Below are 22,719 nucleotides of genomic sequence, written 5' to 3' on the forward strand. Positions count from 1 at the left end.
GTTTGCAACTTTAATGGATAAATGAGGGAGAAGGGGGGATTGGCTAAACTCCTGCTTTGGCCAAGCTTTGACGAAACTTATCACTTTGATTCGGCTTTTTTTTCATATATTAGAGTCGGGAGGGGGTGCTATAATTATTTTTCCTAAGGGACCACCACTCCTAGACACGGCTCTGTGTGTAACCTAGCGTTTTGACAAAACCTAACAGTAAAAAAATTGATAATTGATATCAATGTATTCTTCTTTACTTTCAACTTTCTTTTCTTAGCCCAATGAAGGATTTATCAAAAGTACTGTATAAATTAACGGTTGTGCGCTTGTTTACGTAGAATAGGATCCTCTAATACGGTACCCCCTCAAAAAAATCTCGATATTTTTACAATTTGTACCCCTGTCCCATAGTATCCTTATTCACTAAAATTTATCTTGTTATTTTTTTTTTTTACAATTTACCTCCCTCTCCCAGAATAAAATTCTACGCATATGCCTATATTTTCACCAAATTTCGTCAATGAAGGTGCTGCAGCGTAGTTGAAATGATAATAGGTTGCGACATAGGAATTGGATTCCGTGACAGCTTTTGGGGAAAATGAAGGCTGAAATCTGTGTTAGACAGCTACGGAAATTGGCTATTTTTCAAAGAGCGTTAATATTCTTTTCACTCTGCCTGCGGCCTCATTTGAGAGGGAACATTAAATGTTGTTTCCTTCAAAGAAAATAATGGAAATTACTGTTGCTATGGCAACGGAAGCAATTTCAGGAAATTGATCCTTGAATCCTCCGTTCATGTTTCATGCTTGAAATTAGTTGATCGTCTCCCTCAATATTGCATTTGCAAGGAAAATCTTCAGGTGAAACCATGTCTCTCTTTTCCAATTCTAACTTACAAAAAAAAATTAGTTTATCGGCTAAATTTTGGGAACCCGAGCAATAAACAAATTTTCAATATAAAAGTTGGTTTTTCGTTCGAAGATTTGTAATTGCAAAACTATCGCCGAATTTGGATCAGACACGTACATAGAGACGTACACGACACGTACACGAACTTAGGCGTCTAAAGGCCCCAGCTTCCCACGAAACCTCATTATTTGAGGGATTTTTCCTACAATTTAGGCCTATATTTCAATAATTTTCCCATATTTCTCAGATTTTTATATGATTCTTACTTTCCCTCAAAATTTTAGACCCACAAAAAAAACTAATTACTGTTTATATAGTTGTTTCCTTTACAAAATTTTAGCGTAAAAAAGAAAAATTTTCCAAAGCAATTTTAGAAGTAATTTACAAAGAAAAAAAAAAAGAATGTCATAGATCTTAATGTCGAAACATTGTTACCCTTCCCCCTTCCCACAAAAATAATGTTTCTTAATTATGATGAGTTGTATTGGTAGATAGTGTTCTAATGTTTTGATTGTTGCGTTGTTGTTAAGTAAATAGTAAAGCATGCCCTGTAGTATGTATAATTTGGAAATTCAGCTGTTGGTTAAGACAATATTGTGTAGAAGTTTTTATTTTTCACGATTCAAAATATGTATGTTTAATCAAGACCGGTGTCACTTATTTGGGGTAATTTCCACCCCTCCTCCCCCTCCAAAAAAAGAAGACATATATGTATATATAAATATATATATATATATATATATATATATATATATATATATATATATATATATATATATATATATATATATATATATATATATATATATACATATATACATATATATATATATATATATATATATATATATATATATACATAGATATATATATATATATATATATATATATATATATATATATATATAGATAGATAGATAGATATATACACATATATATATATATATATATATATATATATATATATATATATATATATAAAAAAATGTTATTTTTTTTGGGGGGGGGGTGGAAATTACCCCAAATAAGTGACACCGGTCTTGATTAAACATACATATTTTGAATCATGAAAAATAAAAACTTCTACACAATATTTATATATATATATATATATATATATATATATATATATATATATATATATATATATATATATATATATATATATATATATATAAAATTGTGTGAGTGTGTATATATATTTTAGTTCTTTCGTAAAAAGAACAAAATTTTCTTTTTCATTTAATTACAAAAGAAAGAAAAATCCATTTAAGGTTGTCCTTTTTTTGTTTCATTGGCTGCTGCCATTTCTCTATCACAGTGGAACAGAACGATTAGTTGTAAAAATCTATTGACTCGGAAAGTCTTCAGTCTTAGTAGTGGCTTAAAATATCACACTAGAGATCCAGTCAGGTGGAATTAGATTTTTTTTTTTCTTTCTTTTAAGAAGATAAAAAAAAACGTATTGATATTAGTGCACAATTTGGGCTATTGAGAAGGAAACGTGTTAAGAAAACAAATCTTACTTCATAATATGTAGAATAATTATAGCTAACACTTTTTGCATGCAGCCCCGCTAATGTGCACAAAAGCCATTTTGGATCTTCAAATTCCAAAAAAAGAATAAATTCGTTAAACAGACAAACTAATATTTTTTCTCAATAAATAAACTTTATAGATGTTACAGCATTAGCTATAATTATACTATAACATTAAATATAATTTTATTATATTATACTACACTATATTATAATGTAATATGATTTTTGAAAATGGGAAAATACCTAACGATTGTAGGAAAACATTAATTAAAACACTGTATAGGTAAGGTGATAAGAGTGAGTGTCGTAATTGTTGAGGCATTAGTATGGTCTCTGTAGGTAGTAAATTACTTAGTAATATGATACTTTTTAGCCTGAGAGATGCTGTTGACAAAGTTTTAAGAGAAGAACAGTGCGGTTTAGAAAAGGTAGAGGATGTGTCGACCAAATTCTCACTCTTAGTTTAATAATTGAGAAGTAACTGGGTTGTCAAACACCTTAGGTCCTCAGTTTTATAGGTTATGAGCAAGCGTTCGATTCGGTTGGTAGAAGAGCTTTAGCAAAGGTCATATCCTTGTATGGTATACCAGACAAATACATTTAAGTGATTAGCGCTATGTACGAGAATAACACTGCTGCGATTAAGGTAGGAAATAAGGTTAGCAGCTGGTTTCGTATTAAATCAGGAATTAAGCAGGTTTGTGTTCCATCCCCATTTATATGGATCATTTTGATGGACTTTGTCTTAAGGAGCATATTAAAGGCAGTGGGAGACCACAGAATCAAATGGGAAGGAAACACTCTCCTGGACTTAGACTATGCTGATGATTTAAGCATTCTAGATGAAAGTGAGAGCAAAATGAATGAGCTTTTAGAGGTTTTGTGAGTTCAGGGTGCTAGAATAGGTTTAAAAATTAATGTTAAGAAGACCAAGTCGCTAAGTGAAGATGACAAGGTGACGTTGGGTAACGAAAATATTGATCAGGTGGGCAGCTTCATTTATCTTGCTAGTATTATTAGTAAAGACGGTGGGAGTGGTGAAGATGTTAAAAGTAGAATAGCCAAGGCTCAGGGTGATTTTTTCACAGTTAAAAAAAGTTTGGAAGAATAGGAAGATAAGTCTGCAAACCAAGATTAGAATATTGAAAGGTAAAGAGATGCCAGTGGTCAAATATAGCTCTGAAAAATGGGTACTCCGAAAAGCGGATGAAGATTTACTAGGTGTTTTCCAGAGGAATTGCCTACGGATTGATATGGGTACCCGGCTTACTGACCGTGTTTCAAACATTAGGCTGTACGAAAACTGTGGTTCAGTCCGGCTTCCTAAGGCTATAATGAAAGAAAGGTTGAGATGGCTAGGGCACTTTCTGTGGATGAAGGATCACAGATGGCTGAAGATTGTCTTTTTCGGCCAACCGTCTATGGCTAAGCGGAAAGCAGATCGTCCTCATCTGGGAAGGGACAATGCCATAAAGAAAGATTTAAAGGAAATGGGAACTTCATGGGAGGGTGTAAAGAGGGAGTCTTTCAATAGATTGGAACGGAAGAGGAGCATGTGTATTAGTCTTGGCCTCAGGTGGCTTGGTGCTGCGGTGAGTTGTTAGTAGTAGTAGTAGTTATCTATAATTCATGCAAATGAATTGCGGAGATATACTCCTTAAGTCATGCGCAAGCAGCAACTCAATATATGACTTTTAGAGGATGTCTACGATCTTGGATGTATACTTAAAGATATCCATGTATATGGTGTATAGATAGCCACACAGATAGCCATATGTATAATATAGTGTAATGTACATTCAAAACAACAAACTGTATGAAAATGTGGTTTGGTCCCACTGCCTAGGGTTGTAATGAAATAAAATCCAGTCGGGGCTAAACGAAAAGTTGATTGTCCTCGAAAAGGGTGGAAATAGATTTGAAGATAATATTTAAAGAGGCTAGCAGCCACACGGAGAGAATAAATATAGCGGGTCTACATAAAGTATTGCGGGTCTGCATGCCTAATGTGTTAGGTACAATTATTCTGCATATTACGTAGTAAGAACTGTTTTCTAACTTCACTCTGTCCAAATACTTTAGCCCCTCCTCCCCCCTAATGTGCCAATATTTAGCCCAAATTATATATTCTCCGTCTATTCTGTCACTTCTCTTTGTCTTGTTTCACGCTAAGCTGAAAGAAACTAACGAAAAAAAGTGGTTGTTTATATTGCGTCAATGAATGAACAATTTGAGCGGTACGGGGTTTATCATACAAGTACCCAAATTTGTATGTATTTATTTGGTTTTTATAACTGATAATTTGTTTAGTAACATTATCTTTGTGACATTTAGTGACATTTTTTTAGTGACATTATGCTTGATGTTTTGAGTTTGTCTCACTTTTGGAAGGTGCGTTAATATTTAGTAGTATCTATCTTTTTTTAACTTTTTCTTTCGTTTCAGGTGCAAGAGTTTTCAAAATTTGAAACGTGGAGATGTTTGTCAAATATCCAATGCAATTGTTTCTTTCCCATCAGTTGCAATCCCGACAGCATTGCCAAAGATTAAACTACCAAACTACACACCAGAGATTTTTCAAAATGTTCTTGTTTATGTTTATACAGGAAAGGTGAGTTGAAAAAGTACTATTATCCTCTATTTACGTTGAAAAGCCTTAACGCTGGCTGTTTGAGTAACTGAAAATTTTGGAGCGCTGATATAGTTTAAAATCTTGTTAAGACCCTTGCCCTGAGGGCTCCTCAAAAACATAATCTCTATCTGGAAATCAACTACGCTTAACAAAATGGCTATCTTAAAATTTTTATTGGATGTGTTTTGGGAAAAGGTGGCGTGAGATTTCAATAAATACTTTCAATAATTTTTCGATAGCCATTTTATTCAACGTAGTTGAAAGTTTCGGAAATTAGGTCTTTAAGGATGACAATGCCTCCACCCCCACAGCCCTCAGGAAAAGGGTCGTAAGTTATGCCCTGTGGGCATATAAGGTTTTTATAGAAAGCGATGTTACTGAAACTTCAAACGGGGCTCATTCGATTGGAAATTGAAAGGGCTAGCGCCCTTTTAATATTCGAAAGTAATTGAAGGGCAGATAACCCCCCTCTCACGCCCAGTATTGCCCCAAACACATCCAATCAAAATTTGAGATATCCATTTTTGTTCAACGTAGTCGAAAGTTCTGGAAATTATGTCTTTTCGGATGATAACCCCAACAGAGCCCTCAGTGCAAGGGTTGTAAGTTATGCCCTGGGGGCATATAAGGTTTATATAGAAATTTGTTGTAGAAATTTAAAAAAGGGCTCATTTGATTGGACATGGAGATTGCCCTTTTTAATAGTCGAAAGTGAGTGGAGAGTAATTAACCCCCCTCTCACACCCACCATTTCCCCAAACACATTCACTCAAAGTTTAAAGATAGCCATTTTGTTCAATATTGTTGAACGTTCTGTAAATTATATATCTAAGAATGAAAAATACCTTGGAGCCCCCAGGGCAAAGGTTGTAAGTTATGCCCTGGGGGCATATAAGGTTTTTATAGATAGAGTTGTCGTAAAAACTTCAAAAGGGGCTTATTCAATTGTAAATTGAGAGGGTTAGTGCTCTTTTTAATAGTTGACAGTGATTAGAGGGTAACTAACCCCCCTTTCACGCCATTCCCCCAAACACATCCAATCAAAATTTTCAGATAGCCATTTTGTTCAACGGTGCAGAAAGTTCTGGAAATTAGGTCTTTGAGGATGATACCCCCCCCCCCCTCTAGCCCTCAGGGCAGGGTTGTAAGTTATCCCCTGGGGGCATATAAGGTTTTTATTGAAAGCGCTGTCGTAGAAACTTCAAAAGGGCTCATTTGATTGGAAATTGAAAGGGCTAGTGCCTTTTTTAATAGTTGAAAGTGATTGGAGAGCGACTAAGGCCACTGGCCCTCCCAAGGCCAGAGCATAATTTGCACTTTACTGAAAAAAATACAAATGAATGTGTATTGTCAGTTTAATATGCATATACTGATATTTAGTAATCAAAATGTTAATATTATTTGATTTATTAAAGTTATAAAAGTAAAAAACATTAACATTTTTGTCAGTAAAGTGCAAATTATGTTCTGGCCTTGGGAAGGCATAGGGGCTTTGAGCCCAACTTATGTTAATATCTGCTCTTTTTGAGTTTGACTCGGTTATTTATTTTAATTTCTGTTCGTTTTGGGTTTTATTTATTTATCGATGCTGATTTGTGGTAGTTGCACGCTACCACATTTTATTTTTGCTCATTTTTTGTTTAATGGAGTTCTTTACTTTTCTTTGAAAAACTTATTTTGTGAAAAGTTTTTTTTAAATTTATTATAAAAATGTCAAGCCTTCCAATCACTTTCGACTATTAAAAAGGGAAGGGCACTAGCCCTTTCAATTTCCAGTCGAATGAGCCGTTTTTAGATTCTACGTCAACGCTTTCTATAAACACCTTATATGCCCCCAGGGCGTAAATTACAACCATTGCCCTGAGGGCTGTGAGGCGGTTGTCATCCTCAAAGAGCTAATTTCCAGAACTTTCAACTACGTTGACCAAAATGCTTATCTCAAAATTTTGACTGGATGTGTTTGGGGAAATGGTGGGTGTGAGAGGGGGGTTAGTTTCTCTCCAATCACTTTCAACTATTAAAAAAGGCGCTAGCCCTTTCAATTTCCAATCGAATGAACCCTTTTGAAGTTTCTACAACAATACTTTCAATAAAAACCTTATATGCCCCCAGGGTAAAACTTACAACCTTTGCCCTAAGGGATGTGGGGGGAGTGTCATCCTCAAAGACATAATTTCCGGACCTTCCAACCACGTTGAACAAAATGGCTCTCTCAAAATTTGATTGGATGTGTTTTAAGAAATGGTGGGCGTAAGAGGGGGGTTACTTGCCCTCTAATTACTTTCGACTATTAAAAAGGGTGCTAGCCCTTTCAACTTCCAATCGAATGAGCCCTTTTTAAAGTTTTTACGACAACGCTTTCGATAAAAAAAACTTATATGCCCCCAGGGTATAACTTCCAACCCTTACCCTGAGGGCTGTGGAGAGAGTATCATTCTCAAAGATATAATTTCGGGACTTTTGAACTACGTCGAACAAAATGGCTATCTCAAAATTTTGATTGGATGTTTTTGGGGAAATGGTGGGTGTGAGAGGGGTGTTATTTATCCTCGAACCACTTTCGACTATTAAAAGGGCACAAGCCCTTCTAATTTCCAATCGAATGAGCCCTTTTTTAAGTTTCTACAACATCACTGTCTATAAAAACCTTATATGCCCCCAGGGTATAACTTACAACCCTTGCCCTAAGGGCTCTGAGGAGGTTATCATCCTCAAAGACCTAATTTCTAAAATTTTTAACTAGGTTGAACAAAATGTCTATCTAAAAGTTTTGATTGTATGTGTTTGGGGAAAATTTGGACGTGAGAGGTGGGTTAGTTGCCCTCCAATTACTTTTGACTATTAAAAAGTGCACTAGCCCTTTGAATTTTCAATCGAATAAACGCTTTTTCAAGTTTCTGCGACAAAGCTTTCTAATAAAACCTTATATGCTCCCAGGGTATAACTTACAACCCTTAGCCTGAGAGTTGTGGGGGGAGCGATGTTCTCGACGATGTAATTTGGAGACCTTTTAAATATGTTGAACAAAATGGCTGTCTTAATGTTTTGATGGGACGTATTTGGATAAATCGTGGGCGTGGAAGGGGTGTTTCCTGCCTTCCAATCACTTTCGACTATTAAAAGGCCACTGGCCATTCCAATTTCCAATCAAATGAGCCCTTTTTGGAGTTTCTACGGCAGCGCTTTCTATAAGAACCTTATATGCCCCCAGGGCATAACTTACAACTCTTGCCCTGAGGTCTGCGGGGAGGGTGTCATCCTCAAAGACCTAATTTCCAAAACTTTTAACTACGTTGAACAAAATGGCTATCTAAAAATTTGGATGGGATGTGTTTGGCGAAAAGGTGGGCGTGAGAAGGAGGCTAGTGGCCCTTTAATCACTTTCGGATATTAAGAAGGGCACTAGCCATTTGAATTTCCAATCGAATGAGCCCTTTTTGAAGTTTCTACGACAAAGTTTTCTATAAAAACCTTTTGTGCCCCCAGGCATAACTTACAACCCTTACCCTGAGGGATGTGGGGGGAATTCCTCCTCAAAAACGTAATTTCTATCTGGAAATCATCTACGCTGAACAAAATGGCTGTCTCAAAATTTTGATGGATTTGTTTGGGGAAATGGTGGGCGTGGAAGGGGTGTTAGTAGCCCTCCAATCACTTTCGACTATTAAAAAGGGCACTAGCCCTTTAAATTTCCAATCGAATGAGCCCTTTTTAAAGTTTCTACGACAACGCTTTCTATAAAAACCTTATATGCCCCCAGGGCATAACTTACAAACCTTGCCCGGAGGGTTCTGGGGTAGTGCCCTCCTCAAAAACATAATTTCTATCTGGAAATTAACTACAATGAACAAAATGGCTATCTCAAAATTCTAATTGGAGTTTTGGGGGAAATGGTGGGTGTGGAAGGAGTGTTAGTTGCCTTTCAATCACTTTCGACTATTAAAATGGGCACTAGCCGTTCCAGTTTCCAATCGAATGAGCCCTTTTCGAAGTTTCTACGACAACTCCTTCGATACGAAGAGCCCTGGTCTAAAGAAAAAAAAGAAAAATAATACATTGTGCCAACATCGTTCTTTACTTAGGCAGAGCTACTGCGCTGCCTATGATTTGAGAAGTTTGAATAAAAATACATAGTGAAAATTGTCTTTGTAAATTATAATAAATTGAGTAGATTTGAAACCGCCGACCATGTGACATAGAAGAAGAAGAAGGTAGCGTCGCAGCGTTCATTTGAAATAAAATCAGCTCGGATTTTATTACCAGAAATAAGTGAATTATATAGAAAGCTAGAAATTATCGAAGCAAAGGTAAAAAAAATTATAATTTTAGGAGGGCCCGAAACTATTACCAGCCTCGAAAATAAGAAAATTAGTTCTTAGGAAGTTCTTTTCAAATTTTTAGCATTTTTTTTGGCTGCTACATTATGTTATTTTTGTGCGTGAAATTATTGTTTAAATTGTTGGCGTCTCGTTAGTTTACTGCGCGAGTGACTCCTTTCTTCTGATAATTAATTTAAAGAAAAACTCATTCCATTCTATCTCAAATCAGTCTTGCTCTGACAACCCTCTTTTTTCCAATTTTTTTTTCCTATTTTTTCCAAGCAATGGAAATTATATTATTCCTACAAGAGGAATAGCAACTGTAAAATTTTCTTACAGTTTTATGGGTCATATCCTCCATTTTTAAATCCTAACGGATCGTGGTCGTAGATATGACAATCAGCATTTGAAAAATTAAAATCTTTTCGAGGAAGAAACACAGTATTCTGTTAGTGCCAACAGACTACCACAACTATATAAGGCAATTATAGTGCCAATATAATACCAAAAATTTCTTCAAATAATGTTCGAATTTCTATATAATATAATTATATAGCATATATATATATAATATCTAATATAATCTGTATTATATTCAATTAAATAATAAATATATAATATAAGTATAAGTTATAATAATATAAGTTATTAAATATATATAAGTATAAGTTATATAAATATAAGTTATTTGAATTAGTAAGTGAATCACCATCACTATACATATATAAAAAGAAATTGAAAAAGATGGTCCTTTCAGCCTACAGTAGCGGGGATTGATTGTATTATTGATTTATTTATAAATTGTTAAGTAAATCCCATCCCTATCTCCGTGAGTCGATAGTTAAGTTATGTTTTTTTTTTTTTTTTATCATTTATTATTTAAATTTATTTTAAATTTTGTTATGTTCTTATCAAATTTTCTTTTCTTTCTGAAGCTATGTTATCGGGAAGTGTAATTTTTTCCCCCCCTATTGTTTGATAAAGGAGACATTACGAGATTCCTCTCTTCTCCTTTGTACAAAATTTATGTATATGTTTTTGTTAAATAAAGTCAAGTCAAGTCAATTATGTTTTATATAAAATAACTTTTTGGGCCTCTATTCGATGTCTTTCTGCTTATTCAGGAAAACACAGGATACAGGCTGTTTGTACATTATGTATTTCTCTGTTTGTTGTTTATTTAATTTGGATTTTTCTTCTTTTTTCTTTTTTTTTTTGCTGTTCCTGTAATCTACGATACTTTGATGGGAATAAAATATTGAATTGAATTAATATAAACTTTAACGTCTGTAACTGGACATTTCTAATTTGCTTGATTTTAAAAGCCAATTTTAGCAAGGAACATAAAGATATTCCCTAGGAAGCTGTTTTTAGGTTTTTGGATAATTTTTTACTATTTAAATTACGACATTTATTCCCTGAAATTATTCTATTGGTTTTAATCTTCTTTGGCCTGACAGTCTCGAATGATGGATACTCCACCTCAAGCCAGAGAAGTTTAAAGAATTTAATAAGTTCCATTTTTTCCCCGTCAATTTAGTTTTATCTTTCAAGTATATGAAAAAACCTCTTTCATTTAGCTGACTTGAACACCAACTTAAGCTTGAGAAAACAACAAAAAAGTTCCTCTCCGTCAAAATAGTGGAATAAATCACCAAGAAAAAAGCTAAACGATAAGTTAGAAATCACTTTTCCTTTTTTCTTTTTATATTGAATTTCATGATGGAAAGTCCACGTGACCTGGATTTGACTGGGATTTCATGAAATCCAGATATTGAATATGTCGAAAGTTTTTCCCAAGTTGTTTTTCTCTTCTATACCGCTGCTGATAAAAGCGCTATAATAAAAAGTTTTGACAAGAATGGAGGAGTTTTTTGTTCGGAAGATTTGTATTCCCCGTCGGGAGATAGTCTATGTCGGACTGGAATAATCTTCAAGCTAAAATGATTTGTGAGTTTGTGTATCGGCTCTTTTCCGCTTATACATATTTATTATTCACGAGGGATGATGTCTGATTTGTTGGACGGTATTGGAGGGAGGGGCAATTTCTCCAATTGGAAAAAGAATTGGCTTATAGAAAAGTTAAATGCCTGGATATGGGTGAAAATTAGTGTTATATACCGTCTTTTCCCCTCTTCCAAAAAATTCTTTGCTCGCCTTTTCTTGAAAAACTGAAATATATATGCTGATATTTAAGTAATGACCCCCCCTGTAAAGCACAAAATATGAAGAATTTTGATCATTGGTTGCAGAAATATGTTTTTTCTAACAGTAAATATCATTAATGTATGGATAATACCTTTTAAAATTTGCCTAGAAAACCACCTAAAAATGTTCTGATGCCCCTTGGGTTCGTACACATTTGCTCACCTTCTCTCTTCCGATTCATTCGGATTTCAACTTCTTGAGAAGTTTACTATTAAATTTTTCTCTTTTTACACTTTGAATCCATTTTGTATTCCACTCTTTTAATTTTTGAGGCTGAAATAATGACAAACAAAAATGGTACTTTTTGATGTCAGACCCAGCCCAAAGTTTTCTATTCCACTCCATTGTGAAACCTGCACCCAAGAGTGTCATATATGGTGTCCAATGGCAATATGGTATCATAAGTGGCATATGGCATAAGGCAATATGGTGTCAAACGGCATGGCAATATGGTGTCATAAATGGTATATGGCAATATGGTGTCAAATGGTATGGCAATATGGTGCCAAAAGTGGCACCAAAAGTTTCAAATGAAAATAGTTTAAGGATCCTATTTTCTCCATCCCTCCAGAGGCGCGATTGGTCCGGATTTTCTGAAAAGGTGTAATTTCACCCTGTTGACTTCCATCTTTGTTCGAAAACTAATCATTAATGTATGGACAACACCTTTTAAAATTTGCCTAGAAAATGTTAAAATCGGTAAATTGGCAATTGGCAAACCCAAAAGGATTAATTGGCAAAGTAAAATATGTCGGATTGAGTTTGAGACTGGTCCGTTTTTTTATTAATAAAGTACAGTTATTTAATACGTGTTAGGTATACGGGTTTTTCTTAATTATTCCTGTTGGTATTGTCTGTGGCTTTTTCATGAATTATATTAACATTTTTAGAATCACTATTATATACGTAGCAAGAATATGAGTCAATAACAACATGAGTTTTTTTTCAGATTACGCTGTTTGAAGGAACTGTATTAGAGATGATGATGTTAGCAAGCGAAATGGGGATTGAAGATCTCAGGATTTCATGTGAAACATTCATAAGCTCAAGCTTATCAGTAAAAAACGCCTGCTTCTATCTTGTTAAGGCTATTGAAATTCAGGACCAAAGTGTTGGAAGTAGTGGTAAATATAGGCTATACATTATAGGACACGTAGACAGTCAATTTCCACTATAGTATTAATTTTTCGTTATTTACTCGAATTCAGGCTTTGCTACCCCCAATCTCAGTAAATCTCAAATTAACTGTAATATCCAAGCCATCATGGGACAAAATAGGTGCAAAGAGAAACAGAGTGTTTACTTTTTTTAAAAAAAAGCTTTGATTCAAATTTTTTTGTTGATTTTACTGGCTTATCATTTCTTATTAAAGAACCCAATAAGGTTGTAAAACGGTGGAGCGATTTGCCTCTCCACAATCTGCATTAGCTAGTCAGTTTATATTTTTGTTCAACATTAGTGTTTGACACACGTACATTAAAGGCAACTGAGACTTGCGCAGCCGAATAAATCTGATTGGCTTGCAAAAACTCGTCACAAAAATTAGCCAATGAAACCAAAGTCAACTTTTCAAAAAGATTAGTCTCTTGTTTTTCTTTTCTTTTTGTTCAAATTCTCGTATAAATATCGGCCCAGTCTATAACTTTAAGGGTAAAGTTAATAAGTTTTTTAAATGTTTCGTGTATTTACTATCGAGGAAACTTAGTTGTTTAAGGCAGACATGAAATTGGCAGTGATCAAAATGGTATATAGGATTGATAAAAACCGTTAAAACAAGTTTAAAATGTCAGTATCAAAACAAGTCAACTACTGTGACAAAACAGCCACTGTAGTGATTTCGTTAAAGTATTTAAACTTGTTTTTATTTCCTTCGTTTCCCTTTTTTCAAACGATCTTTTTTCCTTAGACTTATCTTTTGTCTGTTCATACCTGAGGTTTTTATTTTCGTTATTTAAAAATTATGAATTTTTTTAGGCAGTACTCTTACGCCGTCAGTGTTGCCGTGTTAGATCGCGAAAATGAATGGCCAGAATTTATAGTTAAATTTGACAACGCTGTCTCATCTGTTTCAGACTAGCCCGTTTCAGGACATTTAGGGGCTGCTGCTCCCTCATTGTCCTGCTAAATGCAATGATTAATCCATTATTTTAAAGCATCACGGATTAAAAGATTCGTGATGCTTTAAACTGTCCGCGACAGTTTGTCATCAGTATTAGTGATATTTAGGTATTTTTTTTTTTTCTGCTTTTCCGGGCCATGGAGCCCTGCGGGGGGAATATGTTGTAGCGTTTTTTTTTCCTTTCTTCTTTTTATTGTGTTTAATTATATGTGGAAGGTTTTTTTCCTTTTACTATGTTCGTTTATTGTTTAATAAAATGAACTCTGAACTCTTGACATGTATTTCCGTCTTATTTTGTTTTGAGTAAAGCATAAAGTACATTTTATCGCAGTTATTGGACTGTCAAGGGTGTTATAACTTCATCTATTCAGTGGTATTTTCTTTTAGATTCTTAAAAATTTATGATAAAAAATACTTTAAGTCAGCGTTTCGCTTTCATCCTATTCATGTTGCTCTGTAACTATCGACCAGAGGTCAATTAAAGTAATCAAACAGTTCGTGGTAACGAACTGTAAGTAAGGAGCGACCCGGCTCAATGGTAACCGAAACTCTAAAAAACGGAATTTGATACCAATAGATACATCAAAAGAATCAGATTTTAATTCTGATTTCAAATATATAAGTTTCATCAAGTTTAATCTTACCCATCAAAAGTTACGCGCCTGAGAAAATTTGGCTGATTTTCGAAAAAAGGGGGAAGGACCCCCTAAAAATTATAGAATCTTAATGAAAATCACACCATCATATTCAGCGTATCAGAGAGCCCTACTGTACAGGTTTCAAGCTCTTATCTACAAAAATGTGGAATTTTCCATTTTTTGCCAGAAGAAAGATCACGGATGCGTGTTTATTTGTTTTTTTGTTGGGTTTTTTTTTTTTTTTTTTTTCCCAGGGGTGATTGTATCGACCCAGTGGTCTAAGAATATCGTGGGAGGGCTCATTGGAACCGAAATTAAAAGTTCTAGTGCCCTTTTTAAGTGACCAAAAACGGAGGGCAACTAGGCCCCCTCCCACGCTCATTTTTTTCCCAAAGTCACCCGATCAAAATTTGAGATAGTCATTTTGTTCAGCATGGTCGAAAACATTATGACTATTTCTTTTAGGATGACTTAATCCCTCGAAGCCCCCAGGGGGAGGGCTGAAAGTTATGAACTTTACCCAATGTTAACATATAGTATTGGTTATTGGGAAGTATACAGACATTTTCAGGAGGGATGTTTTCTGGTAGGGGTGGGGGGGGGGGGGGGGTGTGGGTTGGGGGTTACATGGGAGGATATTTTCATGAAGGAAGTTTTCATGGGGGAAGGGACATTGCTATGAAGGGGGCGCCGGATTTCCCAGCATTATTTAAAACAAAAATCAGAAATTAAATATAAAAAAACAAGTTTTTCAACTGAAAGTAAGGAGCAACATCAAAACTTAAAACGAACAAAAAATATTAGCTATATGATTGGGGTCACCTTCTAGTCAATGCCTCGCTCTTTAAGCCAAAGATTTTTTAGTACTTTCATAAGAGCTATTTATTCTAATTAACGGCCTTTTTGATTAAGGGGTCATTTTTAAAGAATTGGAACAAAATTCGAACTCTAGCTTAAAGAGCAAGGTATTGACTAGTGTTACGTAAGTTAATTTGTAAATTAAGTCAGAACCAAATTTAGAGACAGCAATTTAGCAATTTTTTCATTTAGCAAAAGAAAGGTAAAGTTTTTATGCAAATTTGTTTACTTATTCAATAAAGGTGAGCCAAAATAAAAACTGCATTAACCAAAAAACGATCAGAAATTACATAAAAAAACAAGCTTTTTAAACTGAAAGTAAGGAGCGACATTAAAACTTAAAACGAACAGAAACTATTCCGTATATGAAAGGGGCTGTCCCCTCCTCACCGCCTCGCTCTTTACGCTAAAGTTTGAATCTGTCTCACAACTTTATTTTTTAAAACAATAAAAAACTTTAACGTAAAGAGAGAGGCGTTGAGTAGGGGACAGCCCCTTTCAAATACGGAATAAATTCTGTTCGTTTTAAGTTTTAATGTCGCTCCTTACTTTCAGTTTAAAAAACTTGTTTTTTTTTATTTAATTATACATTTAGATACAGTCAATCAATGTTGAAATAAGAAATTCATCTCTTGTAATAACAAATATTTTTGCAAATGTGTGAAAATTGTTGCGAATTATATTAAAATGCTTTGGAATCGTGTAATGGTTTACTTCTTTTTTTCTGCAATTGTATTTTTTTTTTTTTCATCAGATACGTAGCCTGCTAGGTATCTAGCATTATACGAGACTTTCCAAAAGCTTTCAGTGACAGGTTTTCTTGTTTGCTTTTCTTATCTAGTTTATTTATTTGGTGTTTTCTTTTATTAGTTTTCTATTTTCTTTTCTATTATAAGGTTATTTCTTATTATAATTTTTTTCTTTGTATTTATTTTCTTATTGTAATTTATCTATTGTTTATTATATATATTATTTTCTTATGGTCTTTATATTTTCTCACTTTCTCATCTAACGTCTATGCTAGTTACAAGTTTTCCACATATTTACCCGGGGTCCCCACTTTTTTAAAATTTATTATAAATTACTGGCAAAAAAAAACTTAGCATAAGCACATCCATCCAAATGCCACAGCATGATATGGGGGAGGGATAACAAATGAAATCCACAAAAAAAAAACATAAACCTCAGAAGGGGTTTAAAAAGAAAACGCAATTACAAAATCATATACCTTGCTACCACTAACTTAACACTCAACACTCAACTCCTTCCTTAACTCACATCAATAAAAATGAAATACAAAGTTTAATGATTTAATACGAATTTATTTCATCAACTATGTATCCTGTTACATAAATCATTAAAATCATATTTAGAAAACAATTCATTCTTCAACAGCCTTTTACTGATGCGATTTCACGCAAAAACAGCCGTTTCTGCGCGTTCCGTCAAATTTCCTCCGTTTTTTATATTCTGCAAGTTTATACGTCACAACGGTTCTATGGCTGCGTTGAAGTGTTTCTACTGAACCGTTAAAAAATGTAACCGTTATTTTGAATGGAAAGCTTTGTAGAACAATAAAGTGCAAGTAACTGTGAAACAAATCATGTTTATCAGATGTTTTCCATTAATATTTAACAAACGACATTAGAGCTGAGTCCTTTAACACAAGATTTTAATACGCGAGGCCTGGGATTAATTCCAGGGAAATGAGCATAGTATAGGCCTATAACTCATAATATTTTTTGTGTTTTGACGACTGTATTGAACCTTTTCTGTGTGAGAATTTTTGCGATTTTTCAATACCCAATTTTGCATTAAAAAATCGCTATCAATGGGAACCAAAGGTTACTCTTAACTAGGCTTTTCTGTAGTTTAAAATCAAATTCTTTAAATTGGTATTTTCTTAGTCTACTTATACTGCCATCTTAGGTCTATACGTACCTGAAAACTGCAATTTTTATAACTTTTTCCTTTGGTCGTTTTGGAATTAGGAAGTTTTTAGGTCAACCTCACGTTTCGTCAGTGTTGCCAAGTTGAACCGCGAAAACAAATAAGTAAAATTAAGTAGTTGAATTTGAAATTACTTTTCAGTAAAAACTCGAAAGTAACCAATCTGTAGATTTTCAAAGACAGCCACCAAAAATCCAGGATTTTTGTTCGGGGGGGGGGGGGTATTTTTTTGGCATGAGTTTTTCCAAAAACTTAAGAAATCGCATACAAATTTGTATATATGTTTTTTTTTGTTGTGTTTCACAAGTCAGGCATTTTTATTGGGTGGGGGGGGGTCAAACCAGGTAACCCCTCATGGATATGGCTTTGACAGCCACACCTTCAAAGGAAAGGTACACCGTCTTACGCTGTTTAGTGTACTATAGTTTTAGTTTATGTTTTGACAATCTCCCCCCCCTCCTTCACCTTTCTTATGTAAAATTTGGTGCCCGCTACTAAAAATTGCATAACTGTCAGATTTAGATTTAATTTTCATTGTCTTCTGTACTTACTTTTGATCCTCATTTTGACAGTTAATTTATTTTATTTTTGTATTTTATTTGTTTATTTTACGCTTTTTTTTAGGTGCAAAATCTCCATTGCCTTTCATTGAAAAATGTATTGGATATATTGGAGAAAATGCACCAGAGTGTATGAGGACAGAGGGCTTTCTCAATTTGCCAAAAGATGTTCTTATACGCCTCATTTCTTCCGATCATGTAAGTAGGAATTTACTTCACCGAAAAGGAATTGATCAAAATAATGTCTGACGCCACACTGGCCAAGTATGCAAAAACGAAAAAACGTAAAGAAGAAAAAAAGTAATGAAGAGGAAAATCAAAGCCAGTGAAAAAGCGAGAACAATGCAAAATATTGGGTCGAGATTTCCTTGCAAACGTCTTCAATGCAGAATTAAGAATAATCGGTACTTGTACGATGAACACCCAACCCTTCAAGTTTTTTATCCATTGACACAGTATAGAACCGTTCTTTTTCGTTATTTTCTTTCAGATTAGTGTGATACAAGACAAAGAGAAGTGACAGAATAGATGGAAAATATATAATTTGGGCTATGTATTTGCACATTAGGGGGTGGGGGTAAAATATTTGGACAGTGTAAAAAAAAGAAAATAATTTTTACTACCTAATATGTAGAATAATTGTACCTAACACATTAGGCATGCAGACCCGATGTAATTTACCCCGCCTCCCCTAATATGCAAATATTTAGCCCAAATTTGTTTCTAAAGTATTATATTTTTATCTTACTTTGGTATATTTCAGTAGAAAGCTATCTTATACTCCCGTACGAACACCCTGCTGCCATCTACAATTTAGTTTAATGCTGACGGGACATAATTTATTCAAGGATTATCGATCGAGTCTAATGTGGGTGTGTCAAGGTCAATCGATCTGTTGTTGTTGTTGTTTGGCCACGTGCGAATGACATGAGGAGTGATTTACATACTCGATGGGGGAATTACTGATTCACGAGCGTGGGGAATTATGAAACAATATGGTCATAGAGTCCCTAGGGAGAAAGATTACGTAATCGCTCAATGACCTCTTTTTCCAAGATCGATTTATTTGTTGTTTCTATGTGTAATAACTCGAGGGGTGAAGGTTGCACATGCGCATTGAATTCTAACGGGAACAATGTTATTGATCTAGGACTCGAGGGGGAAGTGAATTTTCGTGAACTTGATTGCATAATCGCTAGAGAATTTTTTTGATCCGATAACAGGAAACAGTTTGATCACGTGTTTCCTTCTCAGCCAATCAGCGAGTCGGTTACATCCCCCATCTCATCCAATCAGCGAGTTGGTTAAAAAGTATCGGCGGAGTGCCAATAAGGAAAGGCTTTTTTGTAGAGTTTTATTAGTATGTGAATTTAATTAAAAGGGTTGAGAAGAAGAAGAACAGTTTGTCTTTACTCATTTTGGATATATATTTGTGTGTGTGTTGACGATGGCGATGAGTGGAATGTTTACCCTATTAGAAGTTGATAGTGGATTTGATGATAATAGTACAAGAGCATCAAACGTTGCGATGGAAATCACGAAAGGATCACGGCTTTGTCTGGAATGGGATGCAGTATATGCAAGATATGTGATATCATTGAGAAAATTTAAAATGGAGGATCAATTATGTTTCGCCGCTAAAGTTGATATAGCACATGTGAATAGACGTCAATGTGCATTAAGTGCATTGGTGAAACATATTGAAGACAATAAACAGTATCGCTAATTGTACATGCTCTATATTATTGATGTTGTTGTTGTAATTATTCAATAAAATTGTTTCGAAATCGAAAATGTTCTCTTTCTTTTCTGGTTAGGGCTAACGAATCAGGGTCAGTCTAGAGTCAGCAGTTGGAGTGAAAGGACCGTAAAATGAATAAATTTGAGAAAGAGAGAATTAGATCAAATCTAGTGTTTATGGAAAAACATTTGATTTTGGATGATGATTTTCTCGAGTTATCTCTTAAACGCAGGATATTCTCTTGTCAGGGAACACTTGACAATGTAATGAGGGGTGATTCTCCCCCATTGGACTATTGTATGAAACTATTACGATGTGATTCAATTGCTTATAGTCAATTTATTGATATATTAATTGGAACAAGGCAGAATCATATTGTGGACATACTTTTGAAAACATTGCCAATGGATTCAATGTAGATGGCTTCCCCATCATTCGAAAGAGGTAACGTCACAGAGCTACTCCTCTCTCCCACCACTTCCATCTCGTTGAATTTATCGAACGACGAGGATCAGTTTCGTTTTAGCTGTGAGTGAGTTGACATCGGAAACCGAAAAATGTTCTATATATGTCCATTGTGCATGTACACTCTTGGCAGTTGGAATCAATGTGAGACTTGTACAATTATTGATGACTATAGTGAAAAGTGTAAATTATGTAATCCTTGTAAATTACATAGAGGCTATGCAGTACAAATTAAAGGATGTAATTCATGTCTTGAGGAGGTGTGTGACTCTCATCCTAGAGGGCACCTGTGCTCCAATTGTCACTATGATAAATGTGATCAGTGGGAGAATACTTACCCTGCTATGATTGGAAAGAATCTCTAACGTGATTTTAGTTTATTTCTACGAGATTGGTATTGTCGTGGATTTAAATTATTCTGGGAGGAGGAATCTGGTCTACGATTCAACTGTTGGGGTAACAAGACAATTTGGTTTCTACGTCAAGGTTGTGATGACACCACCTACTATGACTATAAACCAAGTGATTTTTATTTGGCAGTGACGGAATGTGATTCACCACTTGAAAACACTGTATGTGATATTGCTTCAAATAGACAGATTGAAACTCTTGAATTTCATAATATGAATGCAAATAGTATCATTGACTATACAAAGAGATATGACAAGAGTGAAGTTGCATTATACTGTAGAAAATGTGACCCTGACTTTGCAGCCAATCAAGATCAATATATAGTGAATCCAAATGATTTATCGGCATTAGTGGTTCACGACAGTTGCCTATACATCGAAGATGAAGAAATCTAAAGTGTAGATTTAAAGACATTGTTGTATATATACGCATTTATTAATAAACAAATTCACAAACATTTTTTAAGCACTTTACTCTTAGGGCACTGAAATCACTACTGTATAGGTCTGAGAGGATATTTTCCACTAGAAAGTCAATCAGACGGGGATTGTCAACATAACTGTGGAGACACTGCTTGTAAGTATAGCGGCAACATCAGAACACAAAATATAGTAGTGGATGGAAGCCACAGCATTCAGTCGTTAGATCCTATACCCTCTTTCGATTTTGAATAATAGTTTTCCCACTGCTCTCAATATAGTTGCTGATGTGAGGCGTGTAGAATTTATAGGGTAGACCAAGAGGATAAAAAAATTCAATCGTCTTCATTGTTTGAAAGATGCACAGCCAGTGACCCGTCAGCACAGTCGACGGACTGCTATTAACAATAATCAAGGTATTGTTGACACGTTGAATTTTTTCAAGAAAGTCCGAGGGCAGACAATAGGATTTGTACTGGGACATGTAGGGGTCCATATTAAATACATTGATTATTTGACTGGTGTTCATGGCGCTAGGTCTAGTAGAACACTGCCGTCGGGAGTGATTTCCCAATAGGTTTCATATTGATTTAGTGAGATTAGGGCAATACTCTCAGCCAATGGGTCGGCAAATGTACACTCTAAACGCACACTCCCTGTACGTACTATACTCATATCCGGTGTGCCCGACAAATCCAGTACAATGATACCATGTGTTTTAGCAAACATATCTTCGGTTATACCATTTTCAAATAGTTGAGAGTCATGATCTAGGGTTTGCATGGTCAACTCGTACAATATTCTATAGGATTTATCAAAAGATAGATTGTAGAGTGGGATGCCGTTTACTTTGCACACAAGAGACGAAAGTCCAAACATCTCGAATTTATATGGACATTCAGTCCATGATCCAATTGCACTGGCGCTTTTTACAAATGCCAAAGCCAATTTTGACGGGATTTCACCATTGATAAAGGATGAATCGGTGAAGGTGCGTGACCCCATTGCAATATGACGTTGATTGGTGATTGTATGAGGAACAAGTAGTTTAATATTGTTGCCATTGGCTCTCAGTTTTTCCACGGCCAAAGCAACAGAACTCATGACCTGTTGTTTACGTACATGAAGTATTGCCGAGGTGAGGGAGAGACTTACATCGGGATTGCCAGCAAGTTCTTTTCTCAATATGAAATTGGAGGGTGCAAGCGTCAGTTTTATATCCACTTTAACATTGGGTGGCAGCCATTGGGGTATATTAAATATTTCATGATATATTTTTCCAACTAGATGTAATTCACTAGTTGTAGCATTTTTAAGTGCATCTGTACTATCAGTATTAGTAATATATTTATATCCATTTTAGGTGCCTCTCAATTCCTTGTATGTCTTGGGTGTCATTAGCATGAATAGCATATAGCTTGTATAATTCGAGAGATTGTTGCTTGTGGTCACCAGCGTGCCATTGATATAGACACTGATTTGACGAAATAGATTATGTAATATACAATTTTCATAGGATATTCCATCGCCCCGAATCGGCATTGAATTATCGGATTTCTGGACTTTCATTTGTAAATCTATAAATGTTGAAGACATGTCCATAAAGTAGTCTTCATTAGAATAAATTTGAAAGTGGATATTATCGGAGAGGGGTTTTTGTGGATAGAATTGTTCATAGTATCCATGCTTGACACTCACATCGACATTTTCAGCATTGAATACATTCAATGAGGCGGTGATTGAAGGTTGAGAATCCTTATGCGGTAGGTAGGACATTTTAGGAGAAGAAATCTAGTTTCGATCTGACAATTTTCTTCCTGGGACTTCTGGTTACACTACGTGTCGGCTATTTCCTTCTTGTATTTGACAACAGGGGTGTCTTTCGTGTCCGTCCTGAGCTGTGACTGATGAGGGATGTGCTGTTTCTTGGCCTTTTTAAACATTTTCCATTTTGTTTT

General features: G+C 34.9%; 1 protein-coding gene across 1 annotated transcript in view; it reads left to right on the forward strand.

Moving 5' to 3' along the window:
* Nucleotides 1-22,178, forward strand: part of LOC148939212 (BTB/POZ domain-containing protein 19-like) — a 183,175-nt gene extending 160,997 nt beyond the window's left edge. The window contains exons 4-7 of the mRNA XM_089106812.1: nucleotides 4,887-5,052; nucleotides 12,550-12,724; nucleotides 17,790-17,923; nucleotides 22,125-22,178. Coding sequence (XP_088962938.1) covers nucleotides 4,887-5,052; nucleotides 12,550-12,724; nucleotides 17,790-17,923; nucleotides 22,125-22,178 — 529 coding nt within the window. The remainder of the gene's footprint in view (nucleotides 1-4,886; nucleotides 5,053-12,549; nucleotides 12,725-17,789; nucleotides 17,924-22,124) is intronic.
* Nucleotides 22,179-22,719: the final 541 nt, after the last annotated feature.

This window comes from Artemia sp. Qi Xiang Cuo, chromosome 21, assembly GCF_049724085.1.
Source record: "Artemia sp. Qi Xiang Cuo chromosome 21, ASM4972408v1, whole genome shotgun sequence".
Lineage (NCBI taxonomy): Eukaryota > Metazoa > Arthropoda > Branchiopoda > Anostraca > Artemiidae > Artemia > Artemia sp. Qi Xiang Cuo.